Genomic DNA, 25,328 nt, shown 5'->3' with positions numbered 1-25,328 from the left:
AATAATGGAATGTGACTGATGCACTTTTTTTTTTTTTTTTTTTTTTTTACATAACTTTGGATTCATTACCACTGGTGCTGTTCTATTTAATAATGGTGACTGGATGTATTCTCTGAAGTATTTTCAATAAAAAAAACCCACAACATTGCAAACTACACAGTTTCTGAATATCCTTTTAATATTTGTATTTGCAGAAATGTACATCGATCTCATTTATACAGCTGAGCAATTAAAGGACCTTGCAGTGGCAGCGGGATTTGAACCCATGACCTTCTGATCAGAAGTCCAACATCTTATCCACTGAGCTACCACTGTTATAAAACTGAGAGAATGTGCATTTTATGGCCCTTTTCCAGAACAAATAACTTCTATCTAGTTATAGAGCTGAGCAATTAAGGGTTAAGGGCTTTGCTCATGGATCCAGCAGTGGCAGCTTGGTGGTTCTCAGGTTTGAACCCATGACCTGATGTCAGGTGAGGAGACCTGGTTGCCACTATTGGGCTACTCCAAATCGTCCACTCCAGCCTTTATGTTCAAATTGAAAGTTTTAGCTATGAAAAAGTCTTACATTTGCTATTCTAGGTCTTAATTAATTTTAAACCGGTCTTAATTTTCCGATGTCCATGTAACGCCGCTATTATCGCTCGTTGAAATGCTCCCGCAGCACTTTACAATAGGTTTTTCTGTTTTAGTTTCCGTGGGGTTTGCCGTTCTTTCTTTCACGATTTCAAATATAATTCGCCGTATTACGACAACAAATGAGATCAACACGCAACAGCCAATCAGCTTTCTGTTATTGACGGATTTTATTTTTCAGCTATGGGGGAATGCAAGTTTAACGATACTCGGCTTGAAAAAAAAAAAATTTACGGTTCGGTTAAGGCCGGTTGCTAATGACGTATTCGTGTGTTTTTGATGCGATGTTAGGTCTTACATTTCATTCTTAATGGTTTTAAAAAAGGTCTTAAATGGTCTTAGATTTGACTTTGTGAAACCTGAAGAAACCCTGGACATTGTCATGCTGGCCAATTAATTAGGGACAATGTGCACCTAATGATGTACCCTCAAAGTGTTACAATGTATCTAGATGCTAATCCACCAATACATTGGTGCAGCTCTGTGGTTAAGGCATTGGACTTTGGATCTGAAGGTCATGAGTTCAAATCCCATCACCTCCACCACCAAGCTGCCACTGCTGGGCCCTTGAGCAAGGCCCTCAACCCTCAACTGCTCAGTTGTAAGTTGCTCTGGATAAGGGTGTCTGCCAAATGGCATGTATGTAAATGGTTTGATGAACATGAACATCTCCAATGGCCTGCACAGTCTCTGGATCTTAATATTATTGAGGCACTTTGGAGTCTATAAAGGCCTCAGTATGTACAGTCAGCACTCGGGTAACATCGAGTCAACATCGGCGTGGAAAAGCACGGAAGTGTGCGCTCTTAGTGCCAGCAAATCAGCTAAATTCTGCTCACCCCTTTCCCCCACACTCGCGTTGTGATTGGTCGGTAATGAGTTTGGTCACGCCCCGGGCCACGTCGCGCTCCTCTCGCCATCTTTCAACCGTACTGTGCGAGACCGGAAGTGCTGAAGATCTCCTGTCTGTCCGTTACTGCTGCTGGGTTTGGGGGACGTGATCGGTGTCGTGACAGACTTTTTTATTCTCCCTGTCGGGTTTTTTTGGAGACACTTTTAGTCTGATCTTTGGCTCTGTGCGGACGGAAACCATGAACATTTTCCGACTCACCGGGGATCTTTCGCATCTGGCAGCTATCATCATCCTGCTGCTGAAGATATGGAAAAGCAGATCCTGTGCAGGTGAGTGGCGTCTACCTGATCTCTTTCTGTACAGCCGTGTGTGTGATCAACTTCCTAATTCTTCTATTTCAAGCTTGTCATTGCTCTGGAGTGTGCAGGCCACACACACACACACACACACACACACACACACACACACACACACACACACAAAACACACACACACTCTCACATTTTATATACACACACTCACTCATTTGTATATAGACACACACTCATATATACACACTCATTTATACACACACACACTCTTCTACACACATTCATTTATATACATACTCATTTTATATACACACGTATACACACACTCATTTATACACACACACTCTTCTACACACATTCATTTATATACATACTCATTTATATACACACGTATACACACACTCATTTATACACACACACTCTTCTACACATTCATTTATATACATACTCATTTATATACACACTCACTTATACACACACACACTTCTACACACACTTTTATATACATACTCATTTATATACACACATTTATATACACACATTTATATACACACACATTTATATACACACACTCATACACACACATTTATATACACACTCATTTATACACACACATACTCTTCTACACACACTCATTTATACACACACACTCATTTATATACACACATTTATATACATACTCATTTATATACACACACTTCTACACACACTTGTGTGTGTGTGTATGTGTGTATATATATATATATATATATATATATATATATATATATATATATATATATATATACACACACACACTCTTCTACACACACTTTTATATACATACTCATTTATATATACACACACACACACACACACTTCTACACACACTAATTTTTACACACTCATTTATACTCACTCATTTATATACACACTCATATACACACACATTTATATACACACTTATTTATACACACACACATACTCTTCTATACACACTCACTTATACACACACACATACTCTTCTACACACACTCATTTTTATACACACTCATTTATACACAAATACTCTTCTACACACACTCATTTATACACACATACTCTTCTACACACACTCATTTTTACACACATACTCTTATACACACTCATACTCATTTATACACACACTCCTATGTCACTCTGGCTTCCTAGCTCTTTAATTGCACTTTCAGTATCCTTCATAATCCATTTCCTACACCATGTGTCTGTATTATAGTGTACTCTTTACACACTAACCAAATCCATGGAGAAGTTATTTAGTGTCACTGATCATACACAGCAAATCTTCATCATATAAAATCCTCTGTCTACATCGTGTATCTTTAAACATGCCTGCTCAGGCTGGGAGATCCAAATCCAAACTCATTCATTCCCTTATCTGTGTGCTGAGCTTTGGGAGATTTGTGTATCCTGTGACGTGGCAGGATGTGTTACACAGCACACAGGATTCGGCCCTGCAAACAAAACGTGGAGTCCAAGAGATTCATCTTTAATGCGTTTGTTTGCTAGAGTGACTCACGCTTTCTCTTTCTCGCTGTAGTGCGAGCGATCGGATTTAGGAGCGTATAATATAAAAGAAAAATAGAATATAATATAGGATTATAATAAAGAGAAGCTGAGCTGGCTGTAGAATCATTAAGTCGGTACAGAGAATCTGAAATTGAGAGAGAGATCTTGTACAGTGTGGGGGAAAAAAAAGCTTCCATTGGTAATTTCCTTTAATAATATAATATGTTCAGGATGTGTTCTGGGTCTTTGCAGACGCTCCACAGAGCCGGTCAGGGAAATGTCAACACATACATCATAAAATAGACTGTTATCTATTGCGCTACGAACTTTACTTCATCGTTCTGTGTGTATGGAGTTCGTATTTATTTATTTATTTATTTATTACTACGTATTTACTGTTGGGGAAAGTGGCAGCTCACTGGTTAAGACTTTGGACTTTGGATGTCCAGAAGGTCATGAGTTCAAATCCCAGCACCACCAAACCAAGCTTCCAAGAAAAGAATAGTGATTTATACTTGTCACATGCAACTTTTTTTTCATGTCACAGGCAAAATTCTTTCCTCAAGGGTTAAGGGCCTTGCTCAGGGGCCCCAAGAGTGGCAGCTTGGCGATACTATGTCTTGAACCCACCCAAAACCTTAACCACTAAGATCTTATTTTCTCCACTCCTCAGTTGTAAGTCACTCAGGACACGGGTGTCTGCCAAATGCCGTAACTGTTCCTGTGATTCAGCTTTGTTTTTCGAGCGAACCAGAACAAACAGCATTGTCTTTGCTTGCGTTTCAGGTATATCTGGGAAAAGCCAAATTCTGTTTGCGATGGTTTTCACGACACGGTACTTGGACCTCCTGACCGCATATATCTCTCTGTACAACACTTCGATGAAGGTGAGCCGAGTGTCTGAGTGCTGGGTGTCTCAGCCACCGCATATCGCCCACGTTGTAGCCGTGAACCTGCCGGAAAACATGGAAGTGTTTTTCTTTGCATTCTAATGATGGTGGGTTTCGCATATTCTTTGGTGCAGATTATCTACATCGGATGCTCGTATGCCACAGTGTACCTGATCTATGCCAAGTTCAAAGCCACCTATGATGGCAATCATGACACTTTCAGGGTGGAGTTCCTGGTTGTACCTGTAGGTGGCCTCTCATTTCTGGTCAACCACGACTTCTCACCTCTTGAGGTAAGATATCGTGTTATAAGATGTTTGGACACGCCGTGTATACGGTGTTCATTTGCTTGTTTGTTTTTTAATCACATTTGAAAGGCAAAATGTTAATTTTGACACCTTCATTCCTTATTTGATTCAATTTTTAAAAGCGAAAAAAAACAACGTTGATTTTGAGCACACGAGAGAAAGCGTTGGCATATTTATTCCCTATGGAATATTTTTACCATATTATTATTGTCTCTATTTATTTAATTACACGGCATGTTGTAAACAAAAACTCGCAAAATATGATCAGTGTCACAGAGTGCACAATATTTAATAATCGCTGGGATTTTATACATTTATATATATTATATTTATATATTTTATTATTTACACACCATGCCGGATGGGACACTCAAAACTAACACACATTTTTATTATCAATAAAAAAATAGAAAAATGTTCATCCTGTCAGAATCCAATGTCCTTATTGTGCTAGACTTTAATACTAACTTAAAATAATAAAGTTTTATATAATATATTAGGGGTGTAACGCTACACGTATCCGAAATTTTCTGGTACAGGCTTTTGGTTCGGTGCACACGTGTACCCAATGCAGTATATTTTTACGTGCGGAACATAGTTACAATTTAAATCGCCTCAGGAACGTATTAAGTGACGGACTGCAAATTTGTTTAGTCTCCGCCTCACATTTTTATTACTATTATTATTAAACTTGAAAACATACACAACAATGCCAAGGGTATAAAAAAAATAAAATAAATAGTTGAAATGAATAAAACGAAAACGTTAAAGAATCCATAGCCACTTCCTGGCTAGCGGCTAACGCTAGTGCAATGGATTCTTTAGCGATTTGTGTGCAGCTTCAACATTTTCTCTTAAAAGAAGAAAATCCTGGCAATTTCACATAGTGAATGAAGAAAGGATGGAGGGAACGAAGACATTGGGTAAAGTCTGCTGAAAGAAGTAGAACAGTTAAGTAAAGTACATCATTAGAAAATTTAATGTGATACACACACACACACACACACACACAATTTTTTAATACCTTTAATTAGCATGGACATGGACAAATATGATGCTTTATGCAAAGTATGTTTATTATTATTGAAACCAGACTCAACATAAAGCATGAAGACTTGTAAATGAATTCTTGTAAATGTTTTAAAGTAATTATTAGGGGTTAATTAATAATTAGACCCAATTAGGGTAATACAGACGTGTGTGTGTGTGTTTTGCGTTTAATATAAAAATTTCTAAAGATCTTCTAAACTGCTTGTTTCAGTATACTTTAACAAATGTCTTTATTCCCTCCACCATTTATTCACTCCCTCGACATGTGGAGTTTTCAGGATATTCTTGAGAAATTCTTGAAGCTGGACATATAACTCCATAGCTCAAAGTGTGAGGCGGAGACTAAACAAACTTGCGTTCAGGCACTTAATATGTTTCCGAGGGAACTCAGATTTGATGTTCCGTACGTGAAAAGGATTGCGTTCAGTAGACATGTGCACCGAACTGAAAGCCATGAACCTAAAAAACAGACGTTACGAATACGTGTACCGTTACACCCCTAATAATTATAGTGTTTTAAATGACGGAAATAGTCAGGACACCAAACTTAACTTTTGCTATGTTTCCACACGGACGATATTAATTGCCGGATGTCTGCATTATGGTGGATTTTGGTGCTTGAGATTTCCCACTTCGGTAAAACAAATGTTTAGTGATAAAAAAATGTATTGGTGGAATTTATTACAATTTTTTAGATGTGTAAAGAAAGGACATGAATAAATGTGTTGTGTTGAAGGTTTATTTATATTTGCATGCTATAGCATTAATCACGCGTTGATTAAATGAATGGCGTTAAAGTGAATTTGCGTTAAGACAAAAGGAAAGGCAAAAATAAGTGTGATGTTACTTTGTCATGTTTTCCTTTTCAGATGGCATTACTTCATTCTCATTATCTATTTTTCTTCATTTGTTTTTTTGAACAGCCTAATTTTATTCCGCTTATAAATCAGTGACAATGTGTGTGTTTATGATGTTTGGATGCTGTAATCGTGAGACTGACGACTTTTATTGTGTGTTGGATCATTTATAGGTCACATGACCTTGATGGGTATGTAGACTTACTGTATCTGTTCAAGGAAATCAGAAAGCATTATAAACTCGGCCCTTGCGTTCTTTTTTAGATTCAGAGTTTCTTTATGCTATAGAGTAAAAATCCCCCACCACCACCACACACACACACACACACACACACACACACACACACACACACACACACACACACACAGGATATAATGGAATCTACATGTAAAATATATGAATGCATTTTTTACATATTTTTTTTAGAAGGCAAATGCGGTGTGGAGATTTCAAATACGCTGGAAAAGAAATCTGATGCTTTTAGACAGAACTAAACAAATCCATAATTGTAATAATAATTAATTCATAAATAATTCCATAATAATTTCAACATTTTTGTCACCTCACCTCTTTCCAAAAAAACCTAACCAGAACTATTTGCAAGGCCCTGTATTAAGTATTGAACCACGAGTTTCGCATTACTGAGCTTTTGTTTTGATTCCTTTGCTGTAGATCCTGTGGACCTTCTCGATCTACTTGGAGGCGGTAGCCATCCTTCCTCAGCTCTTTATGATCAGTAAGACCGGGGAAGCCGAGACCATCACCACGCACTATCTGTTCTTCCTGGGCCTTTATCGTGCCTTGTATCTCATCAACTGGGTCTGGCGCTTTTACTTCGAAGGCTTCTTCGACATGATCGCCATCGTGGCAGGCGTCGTCCAGACCATCCTTTATTGTGATTTCTTCTATCTCTACGTAACGAAAGGTACTTAAGCTTTCACTTGCGCAAGTTTTCTGGAACACCTGACAAGATTTTTTGAAGATATCATTTCACATTTAGTCCCTGTTTGATGTAAGGATGCCTGGGGGTGCAGTCAACGTTCACATTCATCCCAAAGGTGTTCAATAGGGTTGAGGTTCAGAGCTTTATAGCAGAAAATCTTCCACTCCAGCTCATGTAAAGCATATCTTCATGGAGCTCTCTTTATACAAAGAAGAATTTCATGCTAAGACATCCTATAAAATTATGTGCCTTCAATTACAAAGTCAGTATTCTAATAATTTTGTCCATATACTGTATTTAAACAGGGTTTCTGCGAAATCTTATAAAGTCGAAAATTAAAAATAATCTAAAGTTTACGCCTTATTTTTATTTTTCAGCTGTGGGGAAGTGCAAGTTTAGCGATACTCAGCTTGAAAAAAGTTCATTTAGGGCTCGGTTAAGGCCGGTTGCTAACAACGTATTTGTTTGTGTGTTTTTTTTTAATGTGATTTAGGTCTTAAAATGAATTCTTAATGGTCCAAAAAAAAAAGGTTTCGAAAAGACTTTGACAGTTTGACTTTGTGAACTCTGCAGAAACCCTGTTAACTGATTTGCCATCCATGTGTTCAACTCTATTGACTCTATAAAGACCTGCATGAATTGTATAGAAATGAAAAAATGTTACTACACTGTTCTTGAAAATGTTTAATTTGCCTTGTGTTGCTGTCCTTAGTGCTGAAAGGGAAGAAGCTGAGTTTGCCAGCTTAAGCGAGTCACGCGACCGAGTTTTAGCGGTCGGCGCGCCGAAACGCAGGACCCCGCCGACGCCACGTTCGTGTAAGACGCCCGAGGAGTAACAACATCCGCCGGATCCGTTATTTACTTCAAACCCTGACCAGCTCTGGGACAGTTTCCGGATTTAAACTGTGGTCTATCGCACAAACTCCTCCAGTATCCACGTTTTTAACATGCGTCTTCTTACTATTTTTTTAAATTCATTATCAAAGATCAAAAGCGAACCATTTTCTATAAAATTTCACTTTAATTCGGCCCGTGGCATCATAAAAGCCTGTTAAATGCATCGGATTTGTCGGTGTCTAATGGTCGATGGGGATTTTTCTTATACAGGGTGTTGTGTGTAAAATGTTTGAAATTTGACTGAATGTACCATATTTTCTAGAGTGTAAGACGCAAATGTTGCTCTTCAATTGGAGCAAAAAGCTTAATAAGAATTCACAGGAAATATTTAGGTTTGATTGAGTACAAAATATATAAATTATCTGTAATATCGTTGTCATGGTGATTCGAAATCACCAAAAGAACAAAAAAAAAAACAAGACAAAGAACGCAGATGCAGACTGATGTGTACAAGACCTGGCATGAGGATATCCAGTTAGGTCCTGCATCATCTCAGGAAGGAAAACGCAGAGCTACAGCGACACTAATGGGATCCAAACGAAAGCCTGTAATACAGACGACTGTTTCAGAGGTGCTGCTAACATTCTGCTGAGGAGATCTTTAGTGTTTTGCGACTTATTTTCTAGAAAATATGGTACATTTATTTATTATTAAAAACTGATTTGGGTGGATTAATTTCTCTGTGGCAAAAATGATTTTTTTTTTTTTTTTACTTAAAAAGCACATTATTGTATTTGTAATGAAGGCTGAGTTCAGTATTGAGGTTTGCCTCATGGTCTGGTCAGCCTTCTTTCGCCGCCTCTTTTTTTTTTCTTTTACTTCTATCTATTTTATAATTATTAATATAAAGGCACCTTGATATGTTTTCCTATTAGATTGACCATTTGGGAATAATGTTTTTTTTTTTAAAGAGTAAACAGTTGATATTAAGCCCATTAGTCCTACTTGCATTAGCTTGCAGTATTTGACACATTTTTTTAAATGTAGATTTCTGGTTTTATCAATTGTTTTATTTTCTTGATTATTACATCGCAAGGTTAATATTTGCTTTATTTTGTATGACAGGAGGAAAAAAAATGCGGGCTGACTTGCATCTTATTCCTAAAAATCCTTATTCCTAGGGGGTATGAGAATGTTTGGGGAATACAAAATGGTCTAATTCGTGGATTACTTTTAAATGCATTAAACATTGAGTTATTATTATTGTTATTTGTATTTTTTTGACAAACTTTGTCCAAGATTCTGTAAAGAATGATTTGTATATTGAGCTTCTCTTATCTAATAAGTCTTATTTGTAATCTAAGAGGGATAAGCATTGTTGCAAATTGGGTTAAAAGTTTACTGAATGGTGTTTGTCTCTGTTTTTCTTGATTTTAGAAGTGTTTTTTTTTTTTTTTTTAATTACCCTTCACATTACATCCATCTCAAATAAAGCTCATTTCAGAGACATTGTTTTGTCAAAAGTATTCTTTATATTCTGATTTTTTTGGCTTGTGTGTTTCACGTCTTCCTGTTTCATATATGACGTACTAAGCTAATATATGGAAATGAATGCTGTAGGTTGTGGTGTATTTGTGTCCGGAATGGCTGAGATTCCAAACTGAGCACCTGGAAGATGTATTTGAGTGGAACCCTTAGCTTGGAAATGGAAAAGGAAATGCAAAAAGCTGCTGAAATTAACCTATGTGAACTATAAATGGTAATATACACTGACCAGGCATAACATTCTCACATTAGAACATTATGACTGGTAAGTGCCAGCTCTGAATATCTCATCATGCCACCTGTTAGTGGGTGGAATATTTTTTAGGCAGTAAGTGAACATTTTGACCTCAAATTTGACGTGTTAGAAGCATGAGAATTGGACAAGCGTGAGGTTTTGAGCGAGTTTGACATTATGGCAAGACGACTGGGTCTAAGCATCTCCAAAGCCACAGCTGGATGTTCCCAGTCTGCAGTGGTCAGTATCTATGAAAACTGGTCTGAGGAAGGGACAGTTGTGAACTGGTGACAGGGTCATGGAGTGAAGACGAGCTCAAATTGCTGAAGGCTAGTAATGTGTGACAGTTCAGGACTGTTTTTGGCAGCAAAATGGGGACCAACACAATTTTAGGCAGGTGGTCATAATGTAATGCCTGATCAATTTATGTAATACTATGAAGGTTTCAAATTAGTAATTTAAATGAATAATTAGCAAGGTAGGCTGTATTCTATTTGGATTATGTGTAAAAACGCATTATGAAAATGTATTATTTGTCTTTGTAAAAAGGTAAAAAATGTTTTGTTTGTCACACATACATTACAGCACAGTGAAACTTTCTTTATATATCCCAGTGATGTTTGGGAGCTGGAGTCGGAGCACAGGGTCAGCTATGATACGCCCCCATGGAGGATTAAGGGCCTTGCTCAAGGGCCCAACAGTGATTCCCAAGATTTTATCTATCCCAACATAATATCTAAACTAACTATATGGCCAAAGTAGACCTGACTTTCACACCCAGATGTTCTTGCTGAACATCACATTCCATATTTTTTCCCTCTTTTTTCTGCCATAATAAACTCCACTTTTTTCTTCTACAAAGTTTTTCCACTACATTATATAGCGTTTCTGTCAGGATCAATGCTCATTCATCCAGAAAAGCATGAATGAAATCAGACACATGATGAAACTGAGGTTTTTGGGGCTCAGTCTGAGTTTCAATTCATCTGAAAACGTGTGCATTTTAGTTGAGATCAAAGCTGGACACATCTTATAGAAGTGTGGAGCAACAGTTTGGAGTAGAACTACATATAGGTGTAATGAGAAGGTGTCCACAAACTTTTGGTAGTGTAATGGAGATTCAGTCAATAAATTAATCGTCGTCTTTTTATTTTATTTTTTTTCACACACCAAATACTTTCCGGAACTATTAAATGCTACACGAGTCGCACCGGACCTTTGAAGTGCTGCACCTATTAAAGACAGGAAAACACAACAGTACGAGTTCCGCCTGTCAGTCCGAGCCGCAGTGACGGGAACACAGGGCAGTGCCTTGTTTTGACGTGACAGCTTTTGGAAAAAAAAAATTTCCCCCGCCGAAACGTGAACTTTCGCGTTTTATTTCCTCTTAATTCGTGTTTTAAATATGTATATATCGGGGTCCGGGTAGTTTCACGTGTCCACGCCACTGACATGGAGGGCGACGTGTGAATCGGAGGCTGGTGAAAAGGCACCGAGGCAGAATGTTGTTTTGTTCACCATCCAGTTAGCGATCGGAGGATTAAGGATTAAGGATCCCAGTTAGGATCAGGGATTTGACCGGATATCTTGCAGTGATCTGGAGGGACTTGGGCGGCGTCGGAGTGGCGTAATCCTGTAAATACCACACATCAGGGGTAGCTTTCACTTCCCGGGGCATCATGCCCGGTATGGTGGTGTTTGGGCGGCGATGGGGCATCGCAAGTGATGATCTCGTCCTGCCTGGAGCTGTTGAGCTATTTATTAGGCTTATATGGTGAATATCTGTCTGTCTGTCTTTTTCTGTCTATCTGTCCACTCGTCTATTGTGGCCTCTGTCTGTCTGTTTGTCAGTCTGTGTCTGTCTGTCTTCTATGTCTGTCTGTCTGTCTTTTTCTGTCTGTCTGTCCACTCGTCTATTGTTGCCTCTGTCTGTCTGTCTGTCTGTCTGTCTGTCTGTTTGTCTTTCTTCTATGTCTGTCTTTTTCTGTCTGTCTTTTTCTGTCTATCTGTCCATCCGTCTATTGTTGCCTCTGTCAGTCTGCTTGTCTGTCTTTTCTGTCTATCTGTGTCTGTCTTTCTTCTATGTCTGTCTGTCTGTCTCTGTCTTTTTCTGACTGCCCACCCGTCTGTCTGTCTATTGTTGCATCTATCTATCTATCTATCTATCTATCTATCTATCTATCTATCTATCTATCTATCTATCTATCTATCTATCATCTATTTGTTACCTTAGTCTATATATATATATATATATGTGTGTGTGTGTGTATGTGTGTGTGTGTGTGTGTATATATGTATATATGTATATGTAAATGTGTGAGAGTAACTTTTATCCCAAGTATGTTGCTGTTCTTGCGTGCTGAATCGATCTCTTTCCTACCAGGTGGATTGCGACCGTGGCTTTGTACATCACCCGAAAAGGAAGGTTCGATTGCAACGGAGGTGCTGTTCTTCACACCTACATCGTGGTCCTCCTCGTAATGCTCGCAATCATCATCCTGACCTTATGTGCAGTTGTTTACATCAGTGCTCAGGGTAAGTCCCGGTTTTCCCGGGTTTCACTGCACTTACAATTTATATTCAATTTATATTCAACCTTCCTAAATCAGTGTATTCTGACCACTTGCGTTACCACATCTGCTGTTCGGACCAATCTGCCGATACGATGCGCATCACGATACCGGGTTTGCGATACGATACATTGCGATACTGTTAGCAAGGCGATATTTTGGGATATTTCTTATTTTAGGTATTGGATATAATTTTAGGAAAGCCGTCATTAAGAACACACCACCATATGCAAACCTTAGCAAAACAAATAATTATTCATTATCACACCTCAGTGTTATCAGGTGTTTTTCTAAACATATGCACATAGTCATTAGACACCTAATAAGAAGTGGGATTGATGATGATGACTGTAGTATATTATCAGTATTACAATTAGTATTGGGCAAATAGTAGAAGTATGATCCGAGCGCTAACTGGTGTTTTAAATATGGAAGCAATCTTAGGGAGGCAAGTAAATAAAGCATAAGAAGAATTATATAAGAGTAAGAAGAATTATTTCTTTTGTAAATTTAAAGAATGCCGTTCGGCAAGGCAAGACAGGTATGTTCTGCACTCACACAAGTGCAGTCTGCTCTAACTTTAGGTTTGTGTGTGTATATAGCGCTGGTTTTTAATCCAGGGGTGTGTGATAGTAACAAAAACAAACCTGATATCTCTATATTTTGGGGATTTTATTAATAACTATAATTAGATGATATTTTGCTGAGTGTGTTATTGGTACCTTCAGGACTACAGCTGTAATGTTTGTTCTTTATATTCTGTGTGGCGATCAGTTTACAGCAGAGATGAATCTTTTCCAATATTTTGAAGCCGATTTTTACCTTTTATGCGCATTTATATATTTATTTATGAATTTTTTAAAGGTGTGCCTCAGTCAATTGGAGCAATAAGACCTTTCGGCTGACCCTGTTCTTCCCCGAGTTCAAAATGAATCCATGTTTATAATATTATACCGCAAAGATATTTTAATAGCTGATTTTCTTTATGACTCGATATAAATGTAAACATTTTCTGCCTTCGTATCATGAATTCTGTGATCATTTGAAACGCATTTTATTAGACTGAATCGTGCAGTGATTCCAGCGGAAGTTTCACCAAGTTTTACAGCAGCCACTGACATTTTTTGAGAATCGATACCGTATCGGCAAACAAAATATCGTGACGCTCGCGTGTATCGATGTTTTCCTACACCCCTACTGTCTGCACAATGGAAACGTCTAAAAAAAGCTGCTGGGATGAGTAGTGAAACTTTATAATCGAACCAAGCTTCAACTTCGAGATAGCCAGGAATCCTGCTGGGAATTTACATCTAGATCTGGATTTTTTTCACGCTTTTCGTGACGTGTATCCGCTCTTCTTCTTCTTCTTCTTGATCGAAGGAACCATAATGAACCCAGGTCCTCGCCGCTCGATGCCGCTCCTGGTGTACATCCGCGGGATCCTGTTCCTCCCCGAATTCGTGTGGGCGTGCCTGGGAGCCGTGTGGGTGTCTAGTTACAGTAAAGGATGCGAACCGGCGGAAATCGGGCTCGTCGTTGGCGCCGTGATCGCCAGGTGGGTAAACGTCCTTCAAACTGGATTGCAGATTATAGTGCGTCAGTCTCAGTAGTGGACTGTAGGGAAGTAAATGTAATTCATTACTGTACTGAAGTGAAGTATTTCCATTTGGTGAGACTTTTTACTCAACTACGTTTTGCAAAATCAGTGTTTTTAAACTTGTTTTGATTGGTGCTTGGTCTATCGACTTATCACCAACATACAGTTCAGCACCAGTTCAACAGCAAGCAGAACATTTTGAGAGGAATAAATGATCACGGGGTTCCAACTTGACACAAATCCTGTGGCCTTATTAGCTTGAAGTAGTTCCAAAAAGGTTTGGGCTCATGATGATTTGAATTGATACCAGTGTTCGACTCATTAATCTCATTCTATTAATAGATTCATGTGCTGAGAGTCACATTAGATTATGAGAGCCGTAATAAATCATAGTACTCTGGATGCTTAAGTTAATTTGAAGCACTGGAGTACTATTTTATGTAGTTTATCTCTACTTTAACTCAAGTACACAATTTGTGTAATTGTGTTTCCGTCAGCATTATGACCTTTGACCCGGACAGACCGGCCGTTCCCGACAGTCCTAATAAAGTCATGCTGTAAATACGCAAATCTGTACCAAAGGGAATGTGTTACACTGAGACACACACTACGCTGATTCATACGCAGGCTGATTCATTATCCTGTGCTTTTGTTCTCCTCTCAAGCTGGATCATCTTTCTCTCCATGGTGGTGGGAGTGCTGATCGTGTTCGATCCCCTGGGCAGCCTCCGGCATCCGTCGCTGAGGGCTGAGCTGCAGTCGGGAACGCGGAATCTGGAAAGCAACGAGTCCTCGCAGCTCTTTTACACGGCGCGCTCGCTGGCCAGACGCGTCTGGGAGAGTCGGCTGCGTCTGCTGTGCTGCTGCGTGCCTCAGGACGACAACCACAGAGCGGCCTTCTCCAGCATCTCCCAGCTTTTTAGCGACTTCTTCTCGGTGAGCTCGGAAACGTATCCCCGCGACGCCTCGTTTTTATTTTCCCGCATGCTCGCGCTTAAAATGCCGGGTATATAGAACGTGTTTTTTTTTTCCGTTTTTCTGTCCTGTCTAGGATACCGATCTGGTGCCCAGCGACATTGCTGCAGGTCTGGCGCTTCTACATCAGGAGCAGGATAAAGTGCAGCAGTGCAAAGACCCTGAAGATGTTATTACTCACAGTCCATCATCTCCCATTGTGAGTTTGTTCATCTCTAACTGGTCCACATGAAAAAAATAACCCCAAAAAGTCCTACTGTTTGGACAAAAGTATTGGGACACTTGACTTTTTCAGCCATATGTGGTTCTTCTGCAAAAAAAATAAAAAAAATTGGAGGTACAGATTTCTATAGAACCGGAAGAATTTTATTTTAAACCCCCCCAAAAATTCATCATCAGTGTAATCAAATGATTTAGAGAGAGAGAGAAAATACTCAATATGGACAAAAGTATTGTAGTATGACTTTTTCAGCCATATTTAGTTCTTCCTCAACATGTTAGCACAGGGTCTGTGTTACACAATGTCTTGTTGTCACGATCCCTTCACTTGAACTAGGAGACCCAAACTTGTTCGAGCAAGACAAAGCCCCTGTATACAAAGCCAGCTCCATGAAGATAGGCTTTACACAAAGTGGAAGATCTTGATTGGCCTCCTAAAGAGCTCTGACCTCAACCTTATTCAGGATGAATTAAATGCTGACTGCACCACAGGCCTCCTCACCTCAACTTCACCAGACTTTATCAACATCCTTGTGACTGAATGAGCACAAATCCTCACAAACATACTCCAAAGTTTAGTGGAACGTCTTCCCAGAAGAATGGAAGGTGTTCAGAAAGCACATACGAATCTTATGGTCAGGTGTCCACAAACTTTTGTCTATATAGTATGTATTGAAATTGAGTTTTTTTGGAATCCTGGGGTAGTGTGTTTGGGGCACTTGCTAGAAGTCTGTACACTTTAATTTGTGTGTGTGTGTGTGTACAGAGAGAAGACCTGGAAACTGAGCTTGAGAAAGCAGCACATTACATGCAGTTTGCTGTAGCTGCTTACGGCTGGCCCATTTATGTCTATTTAAATCCTCTGACTGGATTCTGCAAGCTGAGTGGCGACTGGTATGTTTTCAGAGCAGCCTATTTTGGGTGACTTTCACTTCCTTTATCTTTAGACTCGTCACTGTCAAAATAGGAAAAATTTAAATGAGTGTTTTCCTCTCCACCCATATACTGATTTATTATTTTTTATTTATTTATTTATTATTTCTCCATATATTTAAGTATAGTCAAATGCGACTTTTTATCTATAAAACCTAACCTATATCAACATAACCTATTTAAATCTTTAATAACCCTATATATATATATATATATATATATATATATATATATATATATATATATATATATATATATATATATATATATATATATTATAGGTTTATATTGGTTACACTGTATATTAGGGGTGTAACGGTACGGACCTTAGTTTTTAAGTCACGGCTCGGTACAATTACGGTACAGTTAGGGAAAAGAAATGCAAAACAAAATTGCTCGTCATTTAATTTTTATTATTATTGACATTTGTGAACATCAACATTTGAAGAGTTTACATTTTTAAAACAATTTTTTATAAAATGCCTGCTCGGTTAAATAATATATGAAATAGTATTTTCTAAAAATAAATCGGAATAAATTAAATAAATGCAATAAAACTTTTTAGATAAGAATTAAATTGCGTGAGGAGTTAAATTGGCACAAATTATATTTATTAAGTACAATTAAATAAATGGAAAAATGTCATTAAATCGGTTACTTGTATTTGTTAGAACCCATTTGGGTAATACAGATTGTGTGTGGGTTTTTTTTTTTACATTTCATATTGAATTTTTTTTTAAGACGCTTATTTCAGCACTCTTTAACGAACGTCTTCATTCCTTCCATCCTTCATTTATTCGCTCCCTCGATATGTGGAATTTTCAGGATTGTCTCTTTTTATTTTTTATTTTAAAGAAAGCTGACAAAGCTGGACATAAAACGCAAAAGAATCCATAGCCCTTGCATTAGCCGTTAGCCACTTAATGGTTAGCGGCTAACGCGAGCGCTATGGATTCGTTAGCGTTTTAGTGCATGCGTGAAACAGATCAAATTTCCGGTAAGTGAGGAGCCACAGTGACACTGCGCTAACTCTAGTTCTTTATACCCCTGGCATTGTTGTGCATGTTTTCAAGTTCAATAATAATAGTAATAGTAAATGCGCGAGGTGGAGACTAAACAAACTTGCAGTCACATTTTCCACATTTCCTTGGGAAGGCTGTGAAAGTATATATGATCAGATGCAAAAAAAACTACTTAAGTACACTAATTTAATTTGTTATTTTCCACCACTGGTTCTGTTAGATGTTCAACCTGAACGTTTCTAGAATTTTCCAGGCTGGACTACTCTTTTACAGTTGCGCAATAATTGCGCAACCGTCGTGAGTAATGAAATGTTCCTGACTCGGGAAATCGTACAAACCAGCAAGTACGTCTTGAGCTAATCTGGAGAAAATGTGACTTTTAGAATGATTAACCACAATGATTATTGTGCAAAGCATTTCACTGCACGTCAGACTCTGTATGTACGTGTATGTGAGACATTGGATTTGAATTTGATGTTGTCGAACGCACAATTTGTAGTTCGTTACAAAGTGTCTGTATTAAATAGAAGTTCGTGGACAACCTGAGAAAATGACTCGTCATTGTCTCACTGAGCTTCGATCTACAATTACAGAAAAAAGGAACGTAATAATCATCTCCCGCCTTGTTTCAGCTTTTATTAACATGGTTACGCCTTTTTTTTGTTTTTCACAGCTGTCGTAGCCATGACGTGACTGAGTACGATCTGGTTGGAGGCGACAACACCGGCTGCCATTTCAGCTCCATCTTACACATGACGGAACTACAGTACCGAGACTTCATTCATGTCAGCTATCATAATCAGGTATCGGATCTTTTATAGAACGAAAATCTGTAGGTTGAGCACAAGTTGTGTGTAAATGTATGTATCTTCATTTCCACATTTAGTCTTCATTTGCTGTTATAATAACCCCCAGACGTTCCACCAGTTTTTTAAGTGCATTAGTAAAGTCAGGTACTGATGTAGGTGAGGTAAAGAGGTCTGGGGTGCAGTCAGCGTTCCAATTCATCATAAAGCTTTTCAATAGGGCTGAGGTCAGAGCTCTATAGCAGACCATTCAAGATCTTTCACTCCGACCCATTAAAACCATATCTTCATGGAGCTCACGTTGTGCACAGGGACATTGTCATGTTAAACAGGTTTGGGTTCAAGCAAAAGGAAAATGTCATGCTACCACATTCATACACATCCTACAGAATTGTGTGCCTCATACTTTGTGGTGACCGTTTAGGGATGAAGAACATAGGGCTTGAAAAGTCAGGTGTCCCAATACTTTTGTCTCTGTAGTTTTGCTTTATAACACTAGAAAACACAAAGAAGTGTTTTTTTTTTTTTTTTGTCTTTTTTATTAGACCATAGAGCGTGTCTGCTTTGGGTCGATGAACAAAACGAAATAGTTTAAAAGCTCATTAATGAAATAATCGCTTTTGGAATTTACACGGATGTCATGTGACATGACCTAAACGTCCTCAATGGCTCCCAACATGCTTTTGTTAAGAAACACTCCTTCTGTACTCATCAAATTTAGAAAAGCGAGGATAAAACTTTACAGAAAATCGGTTTTCTTGTTCTTAGATTGTCTCCATTGGACCAATATTTACAATAGATTTGATTTATTTAATTTTTTCCTTCAGATATACGAGATCCCGTTCTTTGTGGCTCTGGATCATAAAAGGGAGGCCGTGCTGGTTGCCGTGAGAGGAACACTATCACTAAAGGTGAGTGTTGATTTGAGAAATTGCATTTGTCTTCACGCTGGACGCATGTACTGTATACGCTATTCGGCTGAAAGGATGCGAATGCCAGACCTTCACACCCTTATGTGGAATATTTGGTGGATCTGAGAATCCCAGATATGGTCTACCATGACTAAGTATCAGAATTAGAGTGGTTTAACTTTATTTACATATCCAGAGTGACTTACAACTGAGCAGGGGAGGGTTAAGGGTCTTGCTCAAGGACCCAACAGTGGCCGTTTGGTAGTGGTGGGATTTGAACCTGTGACCTTCCGATCCAAAGTCTAACACCTTAACCACTGAGCTACCACTTCCTCCCTCTGAACAAAGCTCATACAGTTGAGCAGCTATGGGGTTAATGCCCTTGCTCATGGGCTCATGAGTGGTAGCGTTTCTTGTGGCTGGGATTTGAACCTTCAGATCTAAGTGCAATAATCACTAAGCCACCATCTCTTCAAAACCCCAGATATTTGTTTTTTTTAACTGAAATCAGAATATCTGGCCTCATTAATGCTTAAATGTCAAAATGAACACAGATCCTTATGTCCACACTTTAGTGGAACATCTTCCCAGAAGAGTTAGAATATCACAACAGCATAAGGGGAATAAATCTGGACTGCAAAGTTCTAAAAAGCGCTCGATTGCGACGGTCAGGTGTCCACAAACTTTTGACTGTATAGTGTAAATTATAAGAAATTAGGTGATATATTTCGTTATATATTTCTGACGTGTGCACACCCGTACAGGATGCGCTGACCGACCTCTCTGCCGAGTGCGAGAACTTGACGGTGGACGGTGTGTCGGGCGCCAGTTATGCACACAAGGTACTGTAAAAATCCTATTTACGCTCTCTCTAAATGCTCTTCCACCTGCACTATTAGTTCTGGAGGTACATATTAAATGGGAAATGTAGCGTTCTCACCTCAAATGCACCGAAAATGCTTGTTTTATGATCCGTGTGAATGTGTGAACCCGTGTATGGATTTTATCTGGGTTCTCCGGTTTCCTCCTCCCTTGCAGAAACACGTATAAAGGTTGATCCGTGACACAAATTGCATTAATATGTAAGGGTGTGTGTGTGTGCATGGTACACTGTCATTCACTGTCATTCCAGGGCTTTCAGGGTGTGTCTCTGTTTCACACCCAGTTCACTTAAACAATGGACAAGGCAGTTTTACAGAAATAAATCACTGTGATTTATACATAGAATAGAGATTTTGGAGAAGGTTATCAGTAAGGAGAGATCCAGAAGAGAAACCATATTAAAAATAAAGCTTATCTGGCAACTTTTCATATCAATTGCAGCCCAAATCCATCTCTATGGGTTCTTAAGAGGAACCACCAACAGTGATCACGTGTATCTTCAGGTATCTGCAGCCAGTTGTTTCCAATTCATAAGAACTTCATCCAAAAGGTGGGATCAGGTAGATCCTGAGGTAAAAGTTGTCAGGAGAGCGGGTATCTCAGGAGCACGGGTCGCCTGACAGAGAGAGAAAGAGAAAACGCACATTATGAGGTATGCTTATTGTCTCATAGTGGACGAGGACTTTGTACATCGTGATCAGAAGTGTCATCATTACTGAAAGGGACAGCTAGAAGGAAACGCAGGCATGAGGACCGTCTGGGGAAACTCCACCTTCACCATACCCGAGTTACAGCGAGTGTACACACATTGAACAATTTTGCATCGTATCTTACAAGGTGTGTTTAATGATTAAGGACTATTAAATAGGGAGTGATAAGATTCCTTATTGCGCAATAACGATGTGATGCATCAATTTAAAAAGTGTGCATCATATACAAGTTGACATTTGTATCTCGATGCATCATTGGCAACACATTTGCCATGTTAAAACACATGTATTGTTAAAAAATAATTTCTTTAGAGATAATTATTAGTGGATGCGCTATTCTTTTATTATTTCGAAAGTGACCATTAACCTTTGACCGATATTTGATATGTAGATTAAGTTCTCCTCGCTAAACTGTTTCTCACGGCGCCACTGCTGCTACGTGAATGACGCATCACAACGCTACGGAGACAAAGGCGTGTACAGAGTCACATAGAATGCAGATTAACATGGCAGAGGTAGAGCTGCATCTTCCTGGAGACAGAACAGGAAAAGAATGTCTTTTAATTAAAGTTAATTCACGTTAACGGATAACCTGACTCGCAAATGTCGTAAGTGCCCACTGAACATCAAGTGCTATTTTTGTGCTTCGTTCCCCAGTGAAGGAGTATAACCTGTTTGTGTTTCACAGGGCATATCTCAAGCAGCTTGGTATATCTACAAGAAGCTTGTCAACGATGGCATCTTGAGACAGGCTTTCAACATTGCACCGGTAAGGGAAACTATGTATGGTTCTCGTATTCAAACATTTTTGATCGGAAGTGTGCGAGTTTAAATCCCAGCACCAACAAGTGTGTATATTTTTGGTTATTATTAAGTTGTGTGTGTGTGTGTGTGTGTGTGCGCGAGTGTAGGAGTACAAGTTGGTCATTGCAGGTCACAGCCTCGGTGCAGGAGCAGCGGCGATCCTGGCTGTGCTCCTCCGCAGTTCTTACCCCACCCTCCAGTGCTATGCTTTCTCACCACCAGGGGGCCTCATGAGGTCAGTTTGTATTCCTCTTAGAACGTTTAATAGTCCAATAGAGGTCTACCATTCTCACACACACACACACACACACACACACACTTGACTATTTGTAAATATAGTTAAACATTACTAAAGATTCTATATTCATTCAAACTTCCTGCTCATGTCTTTCTGTAGTAAAGCGCTTGCTGAATACTCCAAACAGTTCGTGGTCTCGGTGGTTTTGGGAAAAGATCTGGTTCCCAGGTAAGGATTATGCACCAGGCGTTCATGGATAAATGACTATTTTAAGATAAAGCTTTGATGCATTGCGCTTTAAAGCCGTCACATTCGGTTTTTCAACTTCTCTTTGTTTCACTTCCTTAAAACGACTGAATGATTCAGGACATCCTTTTCTTTTTTTTTTTTTTTTTTTTTTTGTGCCTATTTTATAGATTGAGTATTCCAAACATGGAGGATTTGAAGCGGAGGCTATTAAAGATGGTCTCTAATTGCAATAAACCGAAGGTGAGTATTTAGAGTTATTTTATTTATTTATTTATTTTGCACAAGAATAAAATATATGAAATAAAGATAAAATAAAATAAAAAACACAGAAAAAAGTACAATTCATATGCTGTGCATGGAGAGGAAGAAAACACAAAAGGGCTCATTTAAAGCCTTGAATAGAGACCTGCATGGAACTGGTTTCTTAATCCCGCTCCCACAACTTTTGTGTCCCACTCTCGTGATTTTTGTGTCCACTCCCCATCCGTTCCCACAAACATTCTATTACAGCTTATAAAGACAAACGTTAAGGCTACGATTAACATACAGAATAATAACAGACATAAACCATTAAAGCAATGTGAAGGTAAAGCACCACACTTGACACACATTTTTTCTATTAGCCTTAAAAAAACTCTACTTTATAAACAACTTTCAAACAAAACATTACTAGTGGGATCTGCAGGATGGCGGGACTCGCACTAAATTTGTTTCCCGCCCACGCCAAAGGTCAAACCACCCGCTCCCGGGAGATTTGCGTCGGGTCCCGAGGAATCCAATCCTTCTAGCGTCTGCCTAAACAAGAAAGAAATTAAAAACAGCGAATGAAATAAAAGGGGGAACAAAAAACCTAATAACAAATAGAAATGACAGCCAATCGGAAATAAGTGATAAACTGCTTCCCTCCTGAACAGTGGTATTTTTTGTTCCCTGTGTCCACCAGTACAAAATCCTCCTGCACGGCTGCTGGTACGAGGTGTTCGGCGGAACCCCGGACGATTTTCCGACAGAAATGGATAACAGGCGAGAGGAGCAGCTGACTCGGCCTTTGCTCGGTGAGGAGAGCCTGTTGGTACATGGTTCCACCTCCTACCAGAGCCTGTCTTCTGACGACTCCCCCACACACACCACCCACCTGCCGCTCTACCTGCCCGGCCAAGTCCTGTATATCACAGAGGAGGGACCTTCACGCAGGTGAGAGCCCAAATAACCTAAAATAAAAGATTGTAGGAGCAAAGATCAGGTATTTTATTTAGATACATGAAAATACTAGGGGAGCGTGTTAACCAGCACACATTAAAGCCTGGTAATCTCGTGTGGAATGGCAGCTTTTTTGAAACCTCGCCTGCTCAGCTCGATGTTAAACATTGAGCAATTTCGTAGGACACAGAATTTAAGCGGAAACGTTGTAAAAAAGATGAGCAATAAAATGATCTAGATCACAGCTTGCCTTCTGGTAAATCTTACCATCTGTTTTTTCTATTGGTATACCATATTTATTTATTTATTTGCTTACAATCATTCTCCGGAGCGTTTCTCAGATCCGAAGTGAAATTCTCAAAACTTACCTGTTCAACCGTCACTTTAAACGAATCACGAAGGCTTTGGAACGTTTCATTTACTTGATTGTGTACATTCGTCTGCTGTTTCCTTATCAATTGTTAGTCACGTTGAATAGTCTTAATCCCCAAAACATCTAATCATCAGTTGATTGAATGCATAATGGTTAAACTTTTTTTTTTTTGTCTTGATTTAATGAATTGTGCAGATTAATCAAAATCAAGATCAACTGATGATCGACTAATTTTCGAAAATGGGTCAAAGCTGAATTTCTTGAACCTTCAACTTTGTGAGCAGATACAGACAGATCGAAACACATTACAATTTCTTTAAAAAATGGATGAACAACCAGGAATCCTGTTGGGTCTCTTACACTCAAAATCCCACATACTATAATGTGTACATTTGTGCTGTTGAAATTCATAGATGCCATACAGGAGAAATTCATCCATTTTTAATAATTGTAATCCAAAACCATATCAGGAAACGCTGGAACCGCACGCTACTGAACGACAAAACATTCACGATCTTATTTCTGAACAATGAACAACCAAGGATTTAAAAAAAAACAACTACAGGAAATCCAATGTTGCTGCTATCTGTTTGTACTAATTGATTTGTTTTACTGGTTTGCAAATATTAAGAAACATTTCTCAAAATGCTCCAAAGCAACTGAGAAAAAATGTCATTTGCCATTGTAAAATGTCCAGAAATCCTACAACACAAATGCATTGTGTCCCTAAAAACTCTTTTCTCTTCCTCACCTTGTCCCCCAACTCTCCTGAACCTGGGCCGGTGCTCAAACCCGACCTGCAGGCTGTGCTTCTCTCAGGTGCGCTACCGGGCAGAGTGGTCGAGCACGACGGCGTTCGACAGCGTGCTGATCAGCCCTCACATGCTCGTCGATCACATGCCAGACGTGGTCCACAAGGCGCTGCTCAGCCTCACCAAAGAGCGACAGTCTTCCCTCTGCCCATCTTCTGCCAGCAACGCTCACCTGAACGTCATCTGAGCTCGTACTGCCTCCGGCTCAGGTCCCGAAATTTTGAGGCAGTGAACACACAAGACGGCTAGAGGGAGCTACGCCGTTTAAGACTCTGCTGCCTCCGCCTCAAACATTTGAGAGCTTTTTTTTTTTTTTCGGCTCTTTCGATTTTATCGCTCTTGTTTGCCATTTCAGTGTTAAAGTAATACATCACATGCAACGTCTTAGCGTCCATGTCTAGTGTCTATTTCTGGAAATCGTAAAAAAATTTGTTGAAAGCTCACCATAGACTACAAATACGTGTCAGTGAACGACAGTTGGGTAGCAGTAGTGCCTATTTTGTGCTTGGTTTTTAAAAATTGCTGAATATGCTGAATTTTGGTTCGCGATCAGAGCAGCACAACGCATTTCTCACGCAACTCCGGATTCGATGTGTGCGTTTGCATGAACTATTAAATGTGCGCTCGTTTTTTGCATTTGCCCACAAACTTTCTGGCCATGACATTTTTTTCATAATTAATAAATGTTGATGAGAATCATGCGGTTGTGTTGGGTTTTTAAGTTTAAACAATATAATCATTATTAATACCCTGAAATATTTGATTGGGGGGTAAAAGTTTTTCTCGCCATATCCGTCTCTGAGCTTCGGGGTCCCTAATCTGAATTTGGGCTACCAGCTTTTTTTTCCTTAGGGTTCTCCGGTTTCCTCCAACCTTTTGGAGGAACTGCTAGGTGAATTAGCGAATTTAAATTGGACTTAGGTAGTAATGAGTGTGTGTTTGGTGCCTATGTGTTGGAACGGCATCCTTTCCAGAGTGGATTTTCTCCTCCTACCTCTGGATCGACCCTGAACCAGGATAAACGATACGGTTTC

General features: G+C 39.1%; 2 protein-coding genes across 2 annotated transcripts; both read left to right on the top strand.

The window, feature by feature from the left end:
• The first annotated feature begins 1,555 nt into the window (after window positions 1–1,555).
• On the top strand, window positions 1,556–9,722 carry kdelr2b (KDEL endoplasmic reticulum protein retention receptor 2b). The gene is made up of 5 exons (XM_046854166.1): window positions 1,556–1,818; window positions 4,114–4,214; window positions 4,352–4,510; window positions 7,106–7,358; window positions 8,089–9,722. The coding sequence occupies exons 1-5, from the start codon at window positions 1,728–1,730 to the stop codon at window positions 8,121–8,123; spliced, it is 639 nt and encodes a 212-aa protein (XP_046710122.1). The 5' UTR covers window positions 1,556–1,727; the 3' UTR covers window positions 8,124–9,722.
• A 1,510-nt stretch (window positions 9,723–11,232) lies between these two features.
• daglb (diacylglycerol lipase, beta) lies at window positions 11,233–24,993 on the top strand. The gene is made up of 15 exons (XM_046854530.1): window positions 11,233–11,767; window positions 12,377–12,528; window positions 13,944–14,118; window positions 14,826–15,096; window positions 15,212–15,334; window positions 16,121–16,248; window positions 17,983–18,112; window positions 18,943–19,026; window positions 19,791–19,868; window positions 21,307–21,387; window positions 21,530–21,657; window positions 21,820–21,888; window positions 22,077–22,149; window positions 22,853–23,103; window positions 24,286–24,993. The coding sequence occupies exons 1-15, from the start codon at window positions 11,673–11,675 to the stop codon at window positions 24,479–24,481; spliced, it is 2,034 nt and encodes a 677-aa protein (XP_046710486.1). The 5' UTR covers window positions 11,233–11,672; the 3' UTR covers window positions 24,482–24,993.
• Window positions 24,994–25,328: the final 335 nt, after the last annotated feature.

The sequence above is a fragment of the Silurus meridionalis genome, chromosome 7 (genome assembly GCF_014805685.1).
Source record: "Silurus meridionalis isolate SWU-2019-XX chromosome 7, ASM1480568v1, whole genome shotgun sequence".
Lineage (NCBI taxonomy): Eukaryota > Metazoa > Chordata > Actinopteri > Siluriformes > Siluridae > Silurus > Silurus meridionalis.
This window is presented reverse-complemented; position numbering and strand designations above follow the sequence as displayed.